Here is a 22,608-nt window from a genome sequence, read left to right on the forward strand (position 1 = left end):
GACATAGTAGAAGCAGAAATTGATTCATTGGGGTCCGTGTACGAGTTTGGCATGCATTAAGTTAGTTTATACAGGTAAATGCAAGACCCCCCACTTGCGGATGATGAAGTCAGCTGCATATGTGACGTGGCCAATCGGTGACCAACTCGCACCGATGAGCTTGCGAAAGGGACTGCTGCACCAGTGATCCGACCACATATAAGCGGAGGATGGATGGATGGAAGTTGTCGTGACAAAAATGGACTGGGCGACATAGAGGCCATAATTTGCTCCCTCTAGGTATTGACACTTGGGTCGGCTTCCGAACAGTAAACGCCTCTCATGTATCGCCCCTTGTTGCTAGGCAGCAGCATTTCATGTAGTGCATTGATTTGAACCCCTGAGGCCAGCAGGGAAAACATGCTATATGCTAGTCACACCCACATTCAGGTCAATCACACACCCTTAATTTGGGTCTGTAACACTTGAGTCACATTCTTAAGAGGTTCAGGTAATTTTCCTACCTTCAGGAAATCTTTTAAGGTAATACAGTTCCCCATCAGTGAATATGGGAGCAAACAAGTGCTGCCTCTAATGAAAGTTAAATATGTGTGCTCTGCAGGAGTCCCGCTCTCCATGTTCCCATGCTCGGCTAGAGATTACCAGCTCATACTCGGTCATTGCCCTCTTTCTCATGAAACACATTGCTTTTGTTGAAATAATCAGAATCGTGTTCTTTTTTTATGCAACCTAAGATATTTTACTTGAGAATGCAATATTATCCATCATCTTCACATACAATATCTTATAACCTATGTTACCTTTAGAACAATAATGGGCGCCCATGGCAACACCCACACTTGAAATTAATTTTTGTCTCCGTGGCGGATGATGCAACATTGCAGCAGTTTCCGAGAGGTCATGCAAGCAACAGCGGGGCTTGTATAATGAATACAGGCAATGCATGCCAAGTACAACTCAGCCCTAAGGTTTCATATTCATTTGTGCTGTCCAGAGGACAAGGCACAATGTTGCATCCTCCCACTAATTGCCAGGATGTGTCTTTTACAGTACATGTGACCTCATTTCCACTTTTGGATTGTGGTCAGTCGACTCCACCTAGCAGACAGCCTGATAAAACCCTTTAAAATTCCCCCCCCCCAAAAAAAAAAATTCTGAGATATAAGGGTAGCCTCACACTCGGAAAACTATTTCATCCTCAAGCTGCTGCTCGTGCCCCTGCCACAGCTGACAATTCAGGGCTGTGCGCACCGGTGCACCCAACTTTTTTTTTTTCCAGCACCAGCCCTGATCACATTCACACAGCTGCCAACTTATAGAAATTCACAGAACAATTTATCGGAATTTTCATATTTTTTAAATTCTCTCCGGAGCATTACAACGGAACTGCGAGCGGGAGAGTGTTTTATATAGATTTAAGATTAATGCTTCAAAAAAATAAATCACTTGCAAAATTACAACGACATTGTAACAATGCACATATACACGCGCCTATACAAAAGGTAGCACACCAAACATTTCGGTGCTACTGGCCGATTTCATGTGAAGGCGTTTTCAAGGACCAAAATAAAAACATATATTATGACTGAACATTTTGACAGGAAAGACACAGTGCAGTGTCAGAGCATTTTTTTATCCATCATTCACATTTTTTTAACCAATTATTCGCCACTGGAGTCGCCACTGTGCAATAGTTTTCATTAGTTGTTGTCTGCGCCTGATTGGACGTAATAATCAGGTGATGAAACGCGCTTAGCCTCAAGTACCGTTGTGTCACGAATCCGAGCATGTAGCCGAGTTTCCATGAGTAATATTTATTTGCTTACCTGCCGCACCCGACATCTTGTCCGCGATGTTGGAAAATGCCGTGAAAAGTCGCCAGAACTAGTCAATTTGAACTGTCATCTAATAATTTTGCTCATATCATTTATGCCCAGTCAAGCCGTTATAAAACGCCGTTTGTTACGGCGTCCTATCTGTGCTTAGCGACTATATTTGTGGCATCAACACGCTGTGGTGGCAGGTTTTCTTGAATTACTTGTGCTTTTTTTTTTTTTTTTTTTTTTTGTGCCATTGCTCTGGGCTCACATAGTGGGGGGTGTGCTCAACACGTTCAGGCACATAAATTGTGTCAATTCATGCAGAACTCCTTTGGGCTGAGCTGCCAAGCTATATATATATTTTTTTTTTTTACCTCAGATGTGCTTTTAAAACATCTGCAACGGAAAAAAAAAAAAAAAGTCTCACTGCAGAATCCCTGTGATCATTTCCGCCACATTGAAACTTTATGGAATTGCGCATCGCTGATAACGCTTTATTCATTCCAGGGGAGACATTCAGCGAGGAAGAAATACGGTGCGCAAAATAAAGTAAGCGTTCACCTGCAGCATAATTTTACTAATCTCGGTCTTGTGATGTGCGCTGCATTTCAATGTTGCCGTGCAAAAGAAGGACTCCGAGTGTATCTAATTCACCAGCAGCAGTATATTATGAGCCTGGCCACATGAATCACAAAATAAACTTGCTTTCTCCTCCACGCCGGTTGACTTCCGCCCGAGAAGAGATTCGATGCTCGCGACGTCACTTATGCTTACAGCCATGCATTTGATCCTCGTGTAAATTGCCTTTGCCTCAGATAAGTTACCTGCCTGACGTGTAGATATGGAGAACTTTAACTCCCGAGAGAATGCCGGTGGAAACATTTTATTAGATCCGCTGTTGCATTTCAGGCAAGAATTCCTCCAATTACCGCCTCCCGCCCTCTCTTACTGAGGAGGACAAAATGATTTTATTTCTCTTCTGACCCTCATTAATGATGCTGCTGCATATTGATGTGCCAGCACGATGCATATACGGTCCTCGCACACAATATCATCTATTGTGTTGTTACTTTGTGTGTGTTATTAGCATAAAATATACTTTAGGCATGTGACCTGGCAGACAAAAAGGAGCCAGAAGTCATACTGTTAGATTCCGAGATACGAGGCAAGTGTGCACAAGAGTGTGAAAGGTCTACATGCGCCCTGAAATTCTTTGGCAACTTGTGTGAACCCTCTCACTCATAGTCAGCTGGGATAAAAAATAAAATAAATAAAAAATTAATGGCTGAGTGATTTTTGCCCGTGCGATTCATAAGATAGAACGCTCGGAATTTTGCTGACTTTTGCCATTGCAGACAGTAACAAAGAATGCTATTTGTTTTGCGCGGTCTACCTGATTGGTTGTAGCCTCCTCACTTCTTTTTCAATATAACAAAGGGCACCCGAGTCAGCCGTGGACGGCGCGCAAAGACGCTTTCGATGTTGCCAGGTCTAAACGAGAGAGCCGCATTTATCAATTTCGCGACATAAAAGCCTTTTATTTGATGCGCGCCATCAATCAAGCCAAAGCCAAGCCGACCCATTTTCAACGAGTCAAAGCTAAAGATACTCAAGGTTTTACCAGAAGATGGACAAAAAAATCAATACGTGTCACGACAAGAGAATGGTCGACAGGACCTGACGCCTCAGCATGTCCCCATCACTACTTTTGACTTTTATCCCCTCGCTTTCAACGTGGGGGGGGGGGGATATCTGTGGAAAGAAAGCCTGTGTAAATTGTCACATAGTGGTTTCGATGACGCCACTCGAAACGTTGGATGTTGCTCTCCTGTGTTTTTTCTTGGAACAAAAAGACGAAAATGCTTCTCATTGGCAGAAAGAAGCAAAATTGTGATGCCCTGTTTTTAAAGAGGCCCTTTATCACTGCGCAGTCACCTAATCAAAATGATAATTATCCACGAAGAATTGTAAATCAGTCGTTGTAGATCATTAAACCTGAACACTGCCAGACAACTTTAATTCATATCGCTGCAAAATCTGCTTCCCTTACGCCAAATGAAGGCTGCGATACTTTCTAAAGACGTGGTCTGCATTTTGAAAATGATTACGCTTGAAATTTGACCTTTTATAAGGATGCGTTGGTCGTTGCTATCAACTTTTGAGTTGTAATTGTTTGCATTTTTTGTCATGTGTTGGGAATGGTGAAGAAATTCATGTTACCAGTGGGCTTATTGTCATGGCAACAAGCATATCCTTCTTTACCCTTACTGCACTGTTTTACAATTCATCTCCGGTGATGTGACTGATACGATGATGATTTTTCTTTTTTTTTGCCTGCCAGTGGGCAAAAGCATTAATTAAGATCACCATTTCAGTATTCTTAAACCCAAATTAATTGAGTTTTCCAACTTGAGCAGCATCCGAATAGCTCTGGGTGCCAAAACCGAGATTTGAAGAAACCTTTGTGGTGTGCTGACTCTACTGCCATCAGAAAGGGCAATCAGCAGAGATTAGTGACGCTATCAAGGCTGTTTTTCTGTAATGGCTTCCCAGATCTACAAGTAAGCCATTATCAGGCAAAGAGCCATATGAATTCTTCCAGACAGTGAGGAAAAACATCAGTTCTAAAAAAAAAAAAAGGCAAAATACAATTAGAAAGATGAGAAAAACGAACTTGTGTGATTTAATTAAGGTTTAAAGTGTTTGGAAACAAGACTTGCAATGCCGAAATAAATACACACAATACGTACTTGCATCCGTTCGGTTTCGATTCATTCGAGACATAGGATGACCTTGAGCCTTTTTCAAGCAGACTTTGCGTGAGAGGTGCGATATATCCTACACTAGTCACCAGTCATTTCAAGGACAAATATAGAGAAGCAAGCGTTCACACTCACATTGTGTAATGTATTTTCGATGCATTTTATGCTTGCAATGCTGTGTGTGTTTGTGCATGCGTGTGTTCAAAACAATGTGTTACAATGTGTTTAAAAAAGGTTGGAGGTGTAAAATTAGATAAAAATAATATTTCCATATGGTCTCTCTCGTGCGCATTTCACTCATCTCAGGTGACTCTGCAATGACTCCCGCACGATAAAGAGGGATTCACTGTGCGGCCTTCAAAAACATTTCTGGACTAAGGATTGAAGCATAACATCATTTTGGCCATTTTGTTCTCCTCCCAGGTGACAATCTTGGTGGACGGGATTCTGACCACCACGGGCTACACCCAAGAGGACTACACCATGCTGGGCTCTGATGACCTTTTCTACATCGGAGGCAGCGTGGACACAGCTGACCTGCCAGGCTCGCCAGTCAGCAACAACTTCATGGGCTGCCTAAAAGACGTGAGTCTTGCGCAATCATTGCGAACCACGTGTAATACTATCCTGACCTTTTTAGATGGCTCCTCACTCTTTGAATATATGCTGAAGGCATGCTCCGTGTGTCAAAAGTCAGCCTTCACGTTAATATTGACTGCACTGTTCAATGGTGTTTCAAGGAGAAGAATTTAATATTTAGAGGATGCACCATGTGTGTTTATAGAATCCTGAGGGGGGGGGGAGGGGGGGGAAAGAGAGAGAGAGAGAGAGAGAGAGAGGGAGTGAGAGAGAGAGAGAGAGAGAGTGTGAGAGAGAGCGTGAGAGAGTGCGAGAGAGAGTGTGAGAGAGAGAGTGTGAGTGAGAGAGAGAGAGAGAGAGAGACAGAGAGAGAGAGAGAGAGAGACAGACAGACAGACAGAGAGAGAGAGACAGACAGAGAGACAGAGAGAGTGAGAGAGAAAGAGTGAGAGAGAGAGAGAGGTGAGAGAGAGAGTGTCTCCTCTCTGGGCTCGTCCTCATTTTGAATCTTTCCATAAAGCCGCGGCCTGCACCTGCCACTTTGATTATCTCCATGGAGCACGTTAACATCGTGTACTTGTGCATTAGAATGATGTCAGGTATAAAGAGGCACATGATCTGTTAATGCGCAATTTCAGCTGTGTCATACAAATTTTTAATAAGAAGCGCAAAAGCTCGTGAGACTGCATGTAAAAGTGAAAGAGAAGCGTCAAGTTTTATTGCAGCCAACTCCAAATTCAAATCAGTGAGTTTACATTCACTATTCAGATCTTTTTTTTTTTTTTTTTTTTTTTTTTTTTGCGAACATGGCAATTAAGATTTTGGGGGTTTTTTTGTCGCTATCCTTGCTTCCCAGCAAAGCATTCTGCATAAAACAAACAGCTAATCCGAATTAAAGCCTGCACAGAATTCAGCCAGCAAATAAGGTGGAGAGACTAAGCACAAGCAACAGCATATGTGACTGAGAGCTTGGCAGATATCGAGAATTTCACTTTGTATTGTTCAAATCAGACTGGAGGCTCACTATGCACCAAAGCTAGCGCAAAGCTTCGTGGCTCTGTGAGATTTGACTCGTTTTGTGTAAGTTTTTCTTTTCAAAAAAAAAAAGAAAGAAAGAAAAAGCAGCCTAGTTTGGCGCCACTTTATTCCCTTGGCCAAACATGTAAAACTTTGGCAACAACCTGACTGAATTGGCAAGCCGTCAAATCAGCTAACACTAAGATAACGATATACAGTCCCAGCACCTCGCAACAAAATGCTCAATAAAAAAAAAAAAATGCATAAACTGTAACTATTGATTAATTTCCCATTAATGAACATTGACTTGACTTTTATCACGTTGTAGCAAAAAATCGAGTAGAGGTACACCCCTTCTTACTTCGTCATACCTGCATTCTGCTGTGTCACGCTGCGGCGCACGCTTAGCTAGAATGAGAACATTTACAATTACTAACTAGTCTCGGTCTTTCCATTTCAATCAGTCTTAATGAGATCACACCCGAGGAAATGAACCTTTACAAAGGCAATATTGTTTAACTGACACAGTCAGTGGGATTACTTTCAATCAGTGGCGGGTCGGTCAAGGCCTTCTTTGCTGGCCTAACATAATCAAGAAATCATGATGATATTATATTATTATTTCCTCGTATTACATTTTTAGGTTTGAGTCTTTATCCAATCAGAATTCAGCGGGGCATGATGTTAGAAACTGCGCTGTTCACCACTGCATACCGCAACCACAAAAATAAAAATAAAAAAATGGAAAAAGTGTTGTCATCCTTGCAAAGGCTGACGTTGACACTGTGCAGCTTTTTCAGATGTGCCTAATGAAGTGTCCCATGAATGCATGCTATCCTTTCTTTCATATTCTCCAGCTTCTCCCGAATCGCAATAAGTGCATTTTTCCATTTAATAGTGTGGCTCCGTTTTGCTTCAATTTCAATGTTGGCTTTGCTTTCAAATGAGGGTATAACATATCATTTTCAAGCGCAGGCGCTGGATGATTTGCTCTCCATATTTACTCCGCAGCGTGAAGGCGCTGAAATGAAGATGAGATGTTATTTATGGGCAGGTTATTGTCCCGGCATTACTGCAACCTCCGCTCTGTGGGCGGCATGGCTGGTGGTGGTGTTTGAAGGCACGCTGGCAGGATGTGATGTGCACCACAACCGTGAAGACGGCATGACAAACGGGAATGGGGGGGAAAAAAAGCAAAAAAAAAGCCCCACTAATGAGGGCGAGTGGTGGACGAGGCAAAGCTGATCAAATGGGATCAGCCCGCCAGGAAACGCTGAGGCGAGGTTCAGAGACGGGTCAGTCCAGCCTGGAGCTTTGCAGCTCGAACCGGTAGGGCCGCGTGCTGAAAGCAGAGAATTGACACATCTGCATTCTTCTTAAGCCCGGTGGGAACGAAAAGTAAGCAGAGACGCAAATTTGTCGTTAAATAATGTCTCGGGTCATTGAAAAGACAGCGCATGTCCCGTGATGGATCTCTTTAGAGATGATAATAGAGGCCATCGGGGTCATCGACTCAAAGGGAAAATAAAAGCCACTTTGAGACAAATGCAGCAAGAACAGCGGCGAGCAAGTGTGGACACATTTATCTGCGGGGGTCACCATCTGAGAGGCCAACATTACACCAGGAGATCCAACATTGCGTCACTGGCCTCCATTCATCTCATGCTTCAACCTTTCAAGCCAATTTGTTGCCAGATGTCCTTTGCGGTCCTCAAAATCACATTCTACTCTTCCCTTCCAAAAACAACTCGAAAAATTCACGATGGATAATCGACATAATTGATTTAATTGTGTACTTAAATGCAGCCAAATGTTCTAACATTTTTTTTTCTTTTTTTTTTATTTGTCATAGAGTGACGCATTTGATTCGGTCGTCTGTTAATGGCATCGTTTCCACTTTACACCCACTGGTTGCTAGAGCACATAATTTTCTCTGCCGAACACTATCATATTTCAACTCTCTAATACACCGCATTCATCTGTAGTTTATTTATATAATGATGCATAATTTGCTATAACTGGCTCTACTCATGAGAATTTTGTGGAATTTTCGACAAAATACCCAAAGAGAAAACTCAATCGTCTAGAAGTGAACATAGATGAGAGAGAGAGAGAGAGAGGTAGAGACAGAGAGGTGGAGAGAGGTGGAGAGAGGGAGAGAGGGAGAGAGGGAGAGGGAGAGGGAGAGGGAGAGAGAGGGAGAGAGAGAGGGAGAGAGAGAGGGAGAGAGAGAGAGAGAGAGAGAGAGAGAGAGAGAGAGAGAGAGAGAGAGAGAGAGAGCGAGATTACATTTTAGTGTTTATTTCCATTTAAAGGTAAAATGGTTACACATAGTAACTGTTAAATTTGGGCCATGTATCGGATTCGTAGTACACTTCAAATTGGACGCACCGTAAAACGGAACAGACAAGAGCCGTTACATATAATTCCAGTACGGTTCTTTGACATCAACACTAACTTTGTCATTGACTTGACCTTGTGATAACTTTTCACATCAGGTAGATTTTTTAGTTTTTTTTTATCAGCTTTCTCAGCTTTGATCAACCTTGTTAAGAGTACGACCGACCTGAAACTGTTCTGCTGATAAATCACCAATGTGTTCTCATTAAATAATTACTCCCCCCCCTTGCCCCCCCCCCCCCCCAAAAAAAAAAGTACGACTTCCACTGATTTTCAAATGGTCAGTTTCACCATCTGATTTCAGTGCTTAATTAGTCACAGCGAGGCAGTGTGAAGTGTGATATTGGCTCATATCCCCTTTGAGCCAGCCTGTAAGTCCTGTGTGCAGTGTGGTGTGTCACCTCCGGCGCTGACTGGTGGCAGATAACACATCGGGCTGCGGGTGAAATAAGACGAGCTTTATTTTTTTGCTGTCCTGCTGTGCATATTGATGAGGCCAAAGCACAATGTAATAACAACACAAGGGGAAGTCGTACGGATGCTGCTGAAATAACGAGTGCTTTTCATGACGAATGCGCTATTAAATTAACTTGAATTTTACACAATCACGGTGCATTTTTCAATAGGTCAGTTTGCTGTCAGTACTTGTTAGAATATCAATAAAAGAAATGGTGATGGCACAGCTGAGTATGTCAGCTACCTTCTGGCGCATGAGCTCAATGATGCTTTTAAATGCTTGTGATTGTTTTGTGAATGTTGAATTGTGGTGACCTTCAATATATATATATATATATATATATATATATATATATATATATATATATATATATATACACTTTTTTTATTTTTTTTTTATTTTAGCATATTTTCTGAACTATAGAGTGCCCCTACTGGTGAAAGAAAAATCCACAGAAAAGCTGCATGGTTCAAAATCTACGAAAAAAGTAGCGGCTTATACTCTGGAAAATACGGTACTCTTATTTCTTTGCTTTGAATACGAGAAAGCCAATTTTCACATTAGTGTGTTAATCCTCCATGTTATGCCGTCAAATTTCACGTTTTTTTTTTTATTCATACAGTGAAATGTGGTCATCAACTAATTAAAAGTCAAGCAAGGAACCATTCGAGATTTTTATTTTTTTCTTTGGTGTCGTGGGACTTTTCTAGCATAAAATCAATAAAGTTTGGCAAACTGAGCAGCATACTGTGTAAATAGCGCCGTTATTGACCTATAGGAATCTTTTATTTGTTTTGCTTTTATGTATCTTTGAGCCGGGTAAAAATGTAGTCTGCATGCGATCCATGCGAGTACAATCGTGAGTCGTATTCATTGCTTTATTTATTAATGGGTAATATCCCAACGTTTGGGCCAGCCGAATTGCCTTGGCCAGCTGTCACCTCACCGCGGCATCTCTTTCATTTATCAGGTGGTCTACAAGAATAATGAATTCCGACTGGAGCTGTCACGGCTGGCTGATCAGCGGGACCCAAAAATAAGTATCCATGGCGACTTGACGTTCAGCTGCGAGAGCGTGGAGGCCCTGGAGCCGGTCACCTTTGACACGCCGTCTGCCTACCTGACACTGCCCAGGTGGAACACAAAGAAGACAGGCACCATATCGCTGGACTTTCGCACCACGGAGCCCAGCGGTCTGCTGCTGTTCAGCCACGGCAGCCTGCAGGGGGCAGCGCCTGAAAGCAAGCCCCGGGCCGACTTCTTTGCCATCGAGCTGCTGGATGGTTTCCTCTACCTGGTCATGGATATGGGCTCCGGCAGCATCAAAATGAAAGCCAGCAGCAAGAGGCTTGATGACGGCCAGTGGTGCCATGTGGACTTTCAGAGGAAAGGACGAAATGGTAAGGGGGTGGGAGGCAGTGGGGGGGGGGATAATAATGTGTATGTGAGGAGGCAGGGGAAGCTCTCTGTCTGCTTCTGTTACTGTGTTTCTCTGCTCTTAGCGGGCGCACACAAAGATTTCCAAGCTGTGAAGTCACCATATGCCAGCTCGGATACAGTCACCGCGTCGTGCCCTTGCCGGTTTTTTTTTCTTCTTCCCCCCACTGCAGTGAAACATGCATGCATATGCAGTGGGATTTTTAATTACAGTGGTATTTTTAGCTGTCATAATCTATGCGGAACATTTTTGTTCAATAATTTCACAAATTGCCAATTTAACAGTTCCCCATATGAATGGGATTATGTTGTCGGTACATTCCATGTCATGACTTATTGATAGATTTCAAATTTATTTCCTATATACAACATTAGGACACCTGCACAAATCTGCTACAAAACAATACAAAATAGCTTTAAAAAAAAAAGGATCTCAAGCAGTGCCCACATTTTCTCAATTTCAGCCATGGGTGACATTTGACAGAGAGATGAATTATTTTCCAATGCCCAATCAGGCTCGCGTCACGATTAAACCTAGTTTGGCATCGTAACTGGACGGCAGTTGAACCAGCAGCCGCACGGGAAATGTTTTTTAAATTGGATGCAATTGGGTAGAGTCGATGTTTCTTGTTTGTGGCTGTGCGGGTTGTCATCAAAAATCAATGTCAGTATCCTTGAATGAATCGCAAGCCCTGATGAAAATAAACTCTTCGTGGCATGGTTAACAATTTAACCTGTAAAAACAGAGTCACAACAGCAAAAAAGAAAAAAATCTGCCTAAACTAAGACAATAATGCTCAACTTTAACCGTGTTGCTGAGAGGTGCTCATTTATGTAATGGCTTCGTTACTGTGGTCATTTTGTGGTGTAGAATTGCACAAGCGTGTGTGTGTGTGTGTGCCATATTTTGCAGCCCCTCTAAATCTTAATTAGGCAACCAGTATATAATGAATTCTCAGTTTGATGCAGTGCTCTTGCACACCTCCCTGTATTAATATGAATTATTATTAAAAATTAACCTCTTGCTGAATCTAATAGTCAATTTATACATATTACGAAATGTATTCCAATATTACATGTTATAATATTGTTATTACTATACAATTATTATTATCGAACGCTGACGTGCTCAAGAAAATAAGCAAGGGCAGATTCGCAATCAGTGCAAAGAAATCATCTGAGCAAGATTATTTGCTATCTGATTGAAAAAAAAAATGAAATATTTGTTGACCAATGTAATGCAACATGAGACACAAGCTTCATTTTTTCAGATTTTTTGTTTCTAATGTAAAATATGTGCCTTTGCTCAATAAAGGTTGCGAAACATTAAATAGAGATTATTCTGCTAACTGTCTAGCTTGCTTATAGATGCCAAATGATTCATGTATTCCTTACCGTTTCCAATTCGGTCAAATTCCAAATGCATCATGATTCAAATTCTTCACATCCAAGAGCAAAATTCAATGTGCATCCTCTCGAGGCCTGGCAGAACAATTTCTTTATTTACACTTGAGGAAAAAAAAGAGCAAATACGAGTGCCCACTTCCTCAATCCCACGTTTCTTCCTTGCTTGGCGCAGCCCACACACACCTGTCGTTATTTCCCACATGTAAATCGTTGCATAAGTGCAAGTTGACTCACTCGCTGTGGTTCCGTCCCTGCAGGCTTTATTTCGGTGAACAGCAAGAGCATCCCCTTTTCGGCTAACGAGGGCAGCGAGATCCTTGACCTGGACGGGGACATGTATCTGGGGGGTCTTCCCGACGACCGCCTCGGTCTCATGCTCCCCCCGGAGGTGTGGACCGCCTCCCTGGGCCTGGGCTACGTGGGCTGCGTGCGGGACCTCTTCATTGACGGCCAGAGCCGCAACCTGTGGAGGCTGGGCGAGGTTCAGGGCGCCGCAGGTGTCAGCAGCCTGTGCACCAGGGAGACTCATGTTCGGTGCGGCCGAGACACGTGCGCCAACGGGGGCCACTGCAAGGAGGGCTGGAACCGACACATTTGCGACTGCAATGGCACCGGCTACCTGGGGCCCAACTGTGAGAAAGGTATGAGACTCAAGCAGGAGATGGTTGGATGAATAAGTGAGGACAAAATACCGCTGCAAAGCTTTTAGCACATTTTGACCTGTATTTTATTTCGCACCAGGCTGGAAAGTGACATGAAATAATAAAAATATATACAGTAAAAAAGCTGAGCTTTCCAAATAGTGGTACATTTCCACCTGCCTACTGCCCGAAGACAGCTGGGATAGGTTGAGTTTTTTTTTCCCCCCCCGGTGAGTCTGCTTGGGCTATTTGCTGAAAATAAAAACATGTTTGACTTGATACAGAGACCAATTTTTAAGCTACATTGCATCAGGGAGGAGATAGCTTTAGCCTGGGTTGTTAGTGGAAGTTACAGACGCTCTTGGTCACGTGTGCATTTTTTTTTAATCGAATTGTAAGCCATTTATTAAAATTTATTAAAAGTGTTTTGGGATAGCAGTTTGTGGTATAGCTATGCTTTTAAATAAAAATAAATTAAATGCCGTACTGTATGCTATAATTACACTAATGCTGACTTGTACATTTTACAATGCAAATATTGCAACTCTCTTTTATTTTTTGAACAGGATTTCATTCCATTAGTTTGAATTTAAAAAAAAAAATTTCTCAATCTGAACTTGTTCACATTTTATAACGCCCACAATTAATCAAGGATCTTGCAAATTGAACGCCTCTCCAATACAATTTACGATGCACCTCCCTAATCCATATACTCCATTAAAGTCTATTAGTAAATCTGCATGCGTAAAGACGTCCGGACAACAAAGAAAGAGACAGATTACGGTCATCTGGGCAATTTGCTGTCCAACTAAATTGCAGTGAAGTCCCGGTCCGAAAGAAGTTTGTTAACCAACCAATCATGATGTTGCCGGGCCTGCGGGTGTTATTTTAGTGGAGCAGTGTTGCTTCGCTGGCAAGAAGCACTCTTCATTTTCATGCAGATTGTTTTCTCACTGAGATGTCAAATGTGGGATGTATGGAAAATTTCTCCCACTCAGCCCACCACCAGGTTTCACTCCACGATGACTTTGAATCTGTCAGAAATCTGATTGCAGCCACATTAGCGCCCACTGTCTGCAAATGCTCCAGGCTTTTTCTGCCATCTGCTGCAAAAGATGAAAACTGCAATGTCAAATGAAATTATGGACTAACACGGATAAGCTTTTTAAAATGCGGGGGTGGGGGTGGGGGTTCATGTGAGTGCTGGAAATTTTAATATAATAAATTCATGTTGTATTTTAAAGGTTGAAAAGTGCAAACAAAATGCTTTCCCTGCAGCAGACGAGTATTATTTGGTAACATGTCGAAGAGTTCAACTGAATGATTTCAGCAAAAATGATGATGAAAAAAAAATGTATTCGAATAAATGATTTGAAGGCTGCAACGGTGGTTAACGACTTGTGCTGTGCCCTGCCCAGACGCCACGGTGGTGAGCTACGACGGCAGCATGTACCTGAAGGTGATGCTTCAGAGGACGCTGCACACGGAGGCCGAGGACGTGTCCCTGCGTTTCATGTCCCAGAGGGCCTTTGGGCTGCTGGTGGCCACCACGTCTCAGCAGTCAGCGGACACCCTGCGCGTGGAGCTGGACGCGGGCCGAGTCAAGCTGACGGTCAACTTGGGTAATGCCGCATCAGCAGATACGCCGGCAGATAATATCTCGGCTGACCTTTTTTGCAGGAAGAGTCACTGAGCCAGTGATCTCTTGATATTAAGCCTGCCGTCACTCTCTCCCATTCCATCCTCGGACTGTACGACTACAGTTGCTTTAAAAGCGATGCACGTGCCTCGATTCGCTTGCTTTATTTCGTTCGGTCAAGCGACATACAGCGCATTCGGATCAGTTTAACGGAAACATTTCTTAGGTGAACTGTATAATATTGCATCATACTCTTGTTCAGGGCTGGGTATCGATTAAATTGATTGAATTCGATACCCAAGGGCTCAATTCTATTTTCAATTTGATTCACTTTGATTGTTTTTCGATTCAATCAAGGATTTCACGCAGTGCCAATTTTACTTTTGCATGCAAGGCATTCACAGAAGAACCAATTCTGCAATTAGTATTAAAAAAACAAAAGGCATTTAATGAGTTCCGGCCGTCTTAAAATATTCCTTTTGGACACAATGTTCATCGTTGCAGCCAACAGAGAGGTGGGTGCATCTGAAGGGTTCACGTTAGGACGGAAAACTTGCAATTCCCTTCCGATGTCACCGAGATAAAAGCTACTGAGGATTTTAATGCTAGTTAATACATCAAAGCATGTCCCGGCAACCCTCAGATAGCATCCCCAACTCGGGTCTGTGGGTAACGCAGCCAGTTGAGCGTTTTGATTAGATGGTTAGGAAGCGCTTGTCGACGATGCTGTGACATCATCAGTGCATTTTATTTTTATTTAAGTTCGGACAAAGGAATTTTTGAATGTTTTTTTTTATTCAAAACTATTATTATTATTATTATTATTATTATCGTTAACTAATTCACAACTAGCCGAGTAAAAAAATGGATTGGATCTTTGACGTCTTTTGCCGTCATTGGTAGTAAATGCGTTAATTGCTTTGAAGGGGCCGTGGCTTGTCGATTTTGATAAGTACCATTTGTGACATCACTCCTGTAACTATTCGGACACCCCTCATGTATAAAATATGAGCCGTTCCCACAAAGTCAATATAAATGATATAACGCATCAACTCGGGGGAAAAAGCACTTACGATGCTGTGAGTAAGGATGCGATTGTAGTTAATTGTTTAACACGAGGGATTGTTTCCTTTTCAAGCAACTGTGGTCTTCTGTCTTTCTTTCTGTCTTTCTCTCCGTCTCAGTTCATGCAGTGGTCAGGTCCCGCCTGACCGACTGTCTCTCTGCTCTTTCAGCCCTTCAATGGCTTGTCTGCAGTTCAAGGAGAAGGCAGTCAGAGACCACATCCATCACAAAGCGCACACATAACTCTCGAAACAGCACATGTGGCCGTTTTGCAACACAGCAGCTCACTAGGCCCGTCTAGTTTGGAGTCACCTCACTGAATTCGGGGGTGGAGGGGGGGGGGGGGGGCACCGAGGACTAGACATCCACGCGCGCATCCAGTGAAACACTGTGGTCTCCGGCTTTCTGCATCCACTGCTCTGTGATGGTTGACAGTTCGAGAGCACTCCTCAGCCACGTGACGTAACGTAGTCATGCGCTCCGGCTTAATTATTCACAGCATGCAAAAATTAGTGAGTGGGTCTATTTCCAGCTCAACGCTGAGTGAATTATATCTCTTATTTAGAAGACGTTAACATGAAGTGACTTGTTTGTTTTTTTTTTGTTTTTTTTTGTTTTGTTGTTTTTTTTGTTTTTTTTTTAACAAATTAATCGTGGCTGTAGGTTGTGCAAATCGCCTCTTTCCTCTGCATTTAATGTGCAAAATGCATCTCCAACATGCAGGCCTGCACCGCAAGCAGGAGACATCTCAGCGAACTGCAGTGCCAGAGTGAATCAAGGAGGAGCTCGGTCTGGCTGATTTAAAAAAAACAAAAAAAATGTAACTAAGACCATTAATATGGCCCTAGAAAAATCATTTACGCATTGTGAGCCACAAATATGACCTTGTAGTCACATCTCCACGATTTAATAAGCTCCGAAACAAGAAGTTTCATTTATTGATAGAAAGATGGATCGTGAGATTGGTTGAATGCCTGATACAGCTCTCGTGTTTTGCTCTCTTTGTATACTCTGCAGCTGTACTTAATGAATTGTCCCGCGAGTGCATCTGAAGGACAGGCCATTATTAAACCACATGGCACATGCACCTTCCTCGTTAACCTGAGTCGGCAACCCAGACTGTTATCTGCTTCCAATTTCGCCTTTTATTATCTTCCTGATACATTGTGTTCACTAAGATGTATACTTGCTCTACTGCAGCACAACCAAAGCAAGCATCGTCATGGTAACTGCAATTCCCCCGCCAATGCACAATCCAAGCCGCCCAGTCAAACCGGACTCGGCTTCTTTTTCCGCGCCGACTAAAGAGCTCATTGATTGACTCCATTCTATGGCCGGCACACGCTGAGATGTTTCCTTTCACTCACTGCTCCCTCTCTTAATGCCATTTGCACAGCGGGGAGGAAAGTGGCGCTTTCGACTCTCGAGGCTGTCCCCGGATGGTGGGCTCTGAGAAGCACTGACGTGTCTGCAGAATGTACCTTGAAGGATGTGAAATATTCTCTCCCCTCTTTTTTTTTTTTCTTCTTCTTCTTTTAATCTCACCATCTCACTCTCTCTCTCACCAGATTGTATCAGGATAGACTGTAATCTCAGTAAGTGTCTCCTACCATTATCTACTGTATTGTGATTGCAAAGAAAAACATGCACTTTGATGTTTTCATACGACTCGACGCTGTCATATAAAGCAAACATTATCGTGTCCAGCCGTATATTCTGCTCACGGTCGGGTTTACTGTATATTCCAGGTGGCACACTTGCAGAGTAAAATGTGTGAAACGACACTGCATCTCGCTGTCAAGTATAACTAAATAATATTTAAAACGTCCCTTTAAGGTAAATGAGTCGAGTCATTTGTTATAATGAAACGGTGTAAAAATTCGAGCTAACTTACTAATGATTTCACAGGACATATTTATGGGAAAAAAATACATTTTAAGTATCCAATTTTAGGGAACAGATTTTACAGGACTTTTGTTAATATGCTGGGAAATCCAAACTATCCAAAATAATAAATATAATCTTACATGAATACCTGTCAATCAATCAAAACTCAATTTTATTTTTCCGTCAATCCAACGTCATTTCGTTTTCATGTTATCGCACTAAGGGATATAAAAGAAATGTAAAGACGGAGACCCAAGTAAAAATGGGGTCATTTTTGCATGCTCGGCAACATTCAACACTCATTCATGTTTTCATCGTTTGTCGATGGATATAATAGATGCCAATTTGGCCACTTTAGTTTTTTTTTTATCATTTTGTCAAAAAGTTCTAATTACTGTGAATGATTTTTTTTTTCTTTAATGGACTCAATTTTACCCCCAAAAATTATTAGCCACAGTTAATTTTTTATTTAAACTAGCTGGGGGGTGGAAATTGCTTCTTTACTCTCGGCCAGATAGCATTTAATCTTTTTTTTTGTAATAAATAAAAATAATTAATTAAAACTGTATATTTTTTTTGGGAGGGGGGGGGTTAACTTTGTCTGGATTTTACATTTGTTCGATAGTCTTAAACATGAAAGTGAGGAAGCATTTCAAAAAATAAGAATTTGTGAAGGAGCCAAAATCTTTTTTCACGTCACTCATTTGGGTTTTTGTTGCAGTCTACCAGCACCGCCGTCAAATGTCGCCACATTTGGCACTTAATGCAGTCCTGTGACTAATTAGTTCGACATTCCCGATGCCTGCTGATAATCGCTTGCAGTAAACAGCATTTATCTTTGGTGGGTTTAGACATGCAACCATGTCACTAATCCCACTTCAGCAGTTGAGCGGAGATTATTTTTGCTCGGCGATTCGATCGATAGATGAGCATGAGACAAAATTATCAGGGCCATCAGCAAGATAGCGGCGCTTGCCGGCTGCCAATTCGCACTCTTTAGAATGATTTTTTTTTGTGGAAGACGGTCTATTTATAGCAGCTTAAATCATGATATGTCGTTGAATATTATTATGCAAATCCAAATGAATCAGTGCTTGAATCTAACCAGTCACCCCGCATCACCAGAAACTCATTATCCTGCTTTAATGCGCCATGATGCCAGAATCGCTTGCCAGTTTCATCACAAGTATAAATTCTTAAAGACAATGTGATGTGCAAGGGGGAGGGTGGGGGCTACCGAATCGGTGATACTGAAGAGAAAGTAAGAACAGAAATAATTCCATTAATCATAGTTTGTGTCTGCAAAAAAAAAAAAAAAAATCAATAAATAAATCATAATAATTGGCTTCATGAAAATGGACTTGCAGCTCAAGTATGGAAGAGACAGTGTTGGAATGTTCAATGAGAATATGCTCGCACCTGAGAGACACTGCTTAATTTGATCGTCTAGACTACATCTTAAAATGCTTCGAGTTCGACCCTAAAGCCGTTCGGTTGCGTTTATGTCGAGGTGGTGTAAATAAGGACTCGACCATAGTACGGCGTGCTCTCCAATTTTCTTCATATCATTTGCATTGATTTATTGAGCATGTTGCTGCATGTGACACTCAAACGACCTCAATTGGTCCATTTTGCAAAGATGCAAATCTATTGTTGGATCCAACTGTTGAAAAGCACTATTAACACATCCCACACGGCATGAGAATCTGCCAGGGTGATTTTTTTGTTGTGGTTGTTGCTGAGATATTGAGAACTGGAGCTTTGCTGACTTTGAATGCAAGGGAAGGAAAATGAATGCTAAAATATTTTAAAATATCTTTGGTGTAAAAACTGTACCAGATAAATCATGACACGGTGGCTCACTTTGGGCAATTTCTAACAAGCCGAAAGCCCCAAAAGACAAATTTATAATTATTCAAATAATCATCATTACTACTTTATATTAGAAGTTTCATTGTGTTGCAAGATCATTTTTATAATTTTGTCTCACGTAGCTCTATTGATCTGATCTGAAAATTTTAATTGAAAGATTAAGCATTAAAGTTCCAAATAATGCTTCCAAATAATATTTTTTTATTACTCGTATGCAGGTAAGTTGTGTGTTTTTATGTGTGTGTTTGTGTATATATATATATATATATATATATATATATATATATATATATATATATATATATATATATATATATATGGAGGTGAAAGGAGAAATGTGGTCCCTTGAGATGTTTTTATTCCCCTTCGGAGGCCTCAGTCAATTAAATGCTCTTTTGCTCCAGCAGGTGGCACTGTACCAACATGTAGAGGAAAAAAAATGGGCACTTATCAGATTTCCCATTGCATGCCGGTTTCTGTAATTTATCACCAAATGAGCTTATTAAAGCTGCAGATGCCCAAGTTATTGATCGATGGCTGTCTCGAGGAAGAATTTGATGAGGGGCGGAAATTAGAGCCAAATGTAAATCATGCAATTAGCCGCTTAAATTATTTAGCCGGTATCATTTCGAGAGAATTATAGTTTACACCAACTTGATTACAGAATGAAGACTTCACATCACTTAAGTAGGGTCTTGTCTGTTTTTTTTTTTTTGTTTTTTTTTGTAGGGGACATCTGCCTCTTCTTCACAAGCCAATCACTGCCGGAGAGATTCGAGGCGTTATTAGCAGATCAGAATCAGAGTGTTTGGTTGTAGCAATTTACATAATTGACATACTTTGATTCATATATGAGCCTTGCTTTTAAAGTCCCTGCGCCTTCTTATAGTTGACCTAAAAAAAATGGCACCCTGTCTTTGAAGTAATCTTTTCTTTTTAAATCCAATTCAGATGTAAGTGGAGATCAAAACATAATGCCATTTTTTTTTGTGTTAAAGCACAAAAAAGGTGCCAATAATAAAGGGAGGTCTATTTATTGTCACGATAAAATTATGTTTACGACACCATTTAAAAAAAAAAAAGATGCGAGAAATGCCATCATCTCTCAGTGCAAACCTCACACTGAGAAGCAAAAATGCTCCCTAACCGGCGCCGCTCGATACGCACTTCCTCAAATAACGCCTTCTTAATGTTTTTATGATGGAGATTTACACTCTGAATGTTTTAGTGTTTATGTTGCACATTATTCGCCCGCGTGCTTGGTTTCCAAACAGTGGAGACAATCCATCAACTATAGAGAGCAGGCTTTAATGCCATCGATCCACGCACAGTCGATGCTGTTCAGGGTGGGGGCGATGCATGTGGAAAGTTGTAAAGATAAAACGACACGCACTACGTGCAGCAGTGGCCCCAAATCTCCCCGGCCACGGTTTTTGTCTCCCTGGGGATGAATCGGCAAGGTGTGCGCAAACCGCTTGATGTTTTCCCATTTATTGTCCTCTGCGCGTCCCCGGTAATTGTGCACCCAGAGCTCAATTAGAGAGACAAACCCCTCAAGGCGCAGTCAAGCTTAGGCATGGCCAATTAGTTTCCCAAGCGATGTCAGAACTCCTTTGAACTGCCGTGTCGGCCTGTTGCGCAGCCACTGATTCAGGATGACGGTGCTGCAGTGGCAAGCTTTCTGCGCCGTGACCTATTTTGAAAGCGGCTAGTAAGCCACGGAAAAAGGCTTGGCATTACTACTTAAAGATATTCACATGCGGGCGACGTCGCCCACTTGGAGGTTTTGGCAAAAAAGGCAGCGAGCACAGACCTCCTATAACAAAACATAAAGACGTTTAGTTTAGTCCTTGTTAGCAAACCAGTTCGCGCTAGTTTAGGCTGGACAGCGTGAAGCCGAACGCATTGGATTTTTTTTTACTAATCTGGAAGGAAAAATCACTCTAAACACACCTCACACCACAGGATGATTGTTCCGGATAATCTTTCGTAGATCAAGCCTTTGAACGAAAGGGAAGGGCGATGGAGTGATTTGGCCTAATTATTGATATAGTATGTGCGCACCCCATTTAATATATATATATATATATATATATATATATATATATATATATATATATATATATATAGGGAGAGGGAGAGGGAGAGGGAGAGGGAGAGGGAGAGAGAGAGGGAGAGAGAGGGAGAGAGAGGGAGAGAGAGGGAGAGAGAGGGAGAGAGAGAGAGAGAGAGAGAGGGAGAGGGAGGGAGAGGGAGGGAGAGAGAGGGAGAGAGAGGGAGAGAGAGGGAGAGAGAGAGAGTGAGTGACAGAGAGAGAGTGTCAGAGAGAGAGAGAGAGAGAGTGTCAGAGAGAGAGAGAGAGAGAGTGTCAGAGAGAGTGTCAGAGAGAGAGAGAGAGAGAGAGAGAGAGAGAGAGATCTCTATATATATAAATAAATATATATATATAATATATCTATAGATAGATAGATAGTGTAGCTAATTAGCTTGCTCGCTAGCTAAGTAGCAAGCTACTGATTTTGCATTGCATTACATGTTTGTGTTCGATTTCAAACATCTGTCTTTTCAAGGGGAAAAAAAAAATCACTTATGATCCGTTTAGAGTGAGAGGAACGACTCCGTAGTGACTCAAAACAGCGATTTTCTTCCCCATCACATGCCTGACCTCGCCAATCAGTTGAGCAGAATTTGGCAGTGTCGTTTATGTGTAATCAAATATAACGCCTCTCATCTTTGCACTCGAGGTTGGTCAGAAGTAACAGAATATGTTTGTTTCTGTTTTCCTTCTACACCTTTGAACATAAGTTGGGTACATAAGTTGGGTACAAATGATCGGTTGCGTGAGTGATGCGAATGAATGCACGCCACCTGAGTGGCATTGTTAACTTTGAGGATCGCCTGATGAGAGGGGACACCGGGCTCGTTGGGCGCAATTGTCACTTGACGCTCTCCAACTCCTAGGCAAAGGACCCGAGGTACTCCTGCTGGGCGACAAGCTGAATGACAATGAGTGGCACGCGGTGAAGGTTGTGCGCCGGGGGAAGCATTTGCAGCTCTCCGTGGACAATGTCACCGCAGAAGGTAATTTCAGGTCATGGAAAGAAAGGCGCACGTGAGACTTAATATGCACGATGGTCTTCGTCAGGCTTCATGAGCGGCGCTCACACGCGCTTGGAGTTGAACAACATCGAGACGGGGATCATGACCGAGCGCCAGTTCACCTCGGTGATCCCGTCCAACTTCATCGGCCACCTGCAGGCCCTCTCCTTCAACGGGATGCTCTACTTGGACCAGTGCAAGAACGGCGACATCTCCTACTGCGAGCTGAACGCGCGCTTCGGCATGAGGCACATCGTGGCCAATCCTGTCACCTTCCTGACCCAGGCCAGCTACTTGGCTTTCTCCACCTTGCAAGCCTACGCCTCGATGCACCTGTTCTTCCAGTTTAAGACCACCAGTCCTGACGGGCTCATACTGTACAACTCGGGAGATGGGAGTGACTTCATTGTAGTGGAGCTGGTCAAAGGGTGAGCTTACGTTGCATACTTTAAGCAAAGTTCTGTGGCTGGAACGAAACCTGAACCCTTGAACGGGAACGTTTGCCGATCATAAAACTTTGAAACTT

General features: G+C 42.3%; 1 protein-coding gene across 6 annotated transcripts in view; it reads left to right on the top strand.

The window, feature by feature from the left end:
- Positions 1-22,608, top strand: part of LOC148320225 (neurexin-2-like) — a 116,295-nt gene that overhangs the window by 37,193 nt on the left and 56,494 nt on the right. For 5 of the 6 annotated variants that reach the window (XM_088278945.1, XM_088278951.1, XM_088278947.1 and 2 more), the window contains 7 exons: positions 5,006-5,167; positions 10,006-10,435; positions 12,137-12,520; positions 13,939-14,142; positions 16,793-16,819; positions 21,945-22,064; positions 22,129-22,510. In XM_088278945.1, the coding sequence (XP_088135071.1) occupies positions 5,006-5,167; positions 10,006-10,435; positions 12,137-12,520; positions 13,939-14,142; positions 16,793-16,819; positions 21,945-22,064; positions 22,129-22,510 (1,709 nt within the window). The remainder of the gene's footprint in view (positions 1-5,005; positions 5,168-10,005; positions 10,436-12,136; positions 12,521-13,938; positions 14,143-16,792; positions 16,820-21,944; positions 22,065-22,128; positions 22,511-22,608) is intronic. The other variant, XM_088278949.1, reaches the window with a different exon arrangement.

Source organism: Idiotropiscis lumnitzeri, chromosome 17 (genome assembly GCF_059441095.1).
Source record: "Idiotropiscis lumnitzeri isolate Australia: NSW breed Sydney's pygmy pipehorse chromosome 17, RoL_Ilum_1.0, whole genome shotgun sequence".
Lineage (NCBI taxonomy): Eukaryota > Metazoa > Chordata > Actinopteri > Syngnathiformes > Syngnathidae > Idiotropiscis > Idiotropiscis lumnitzeri.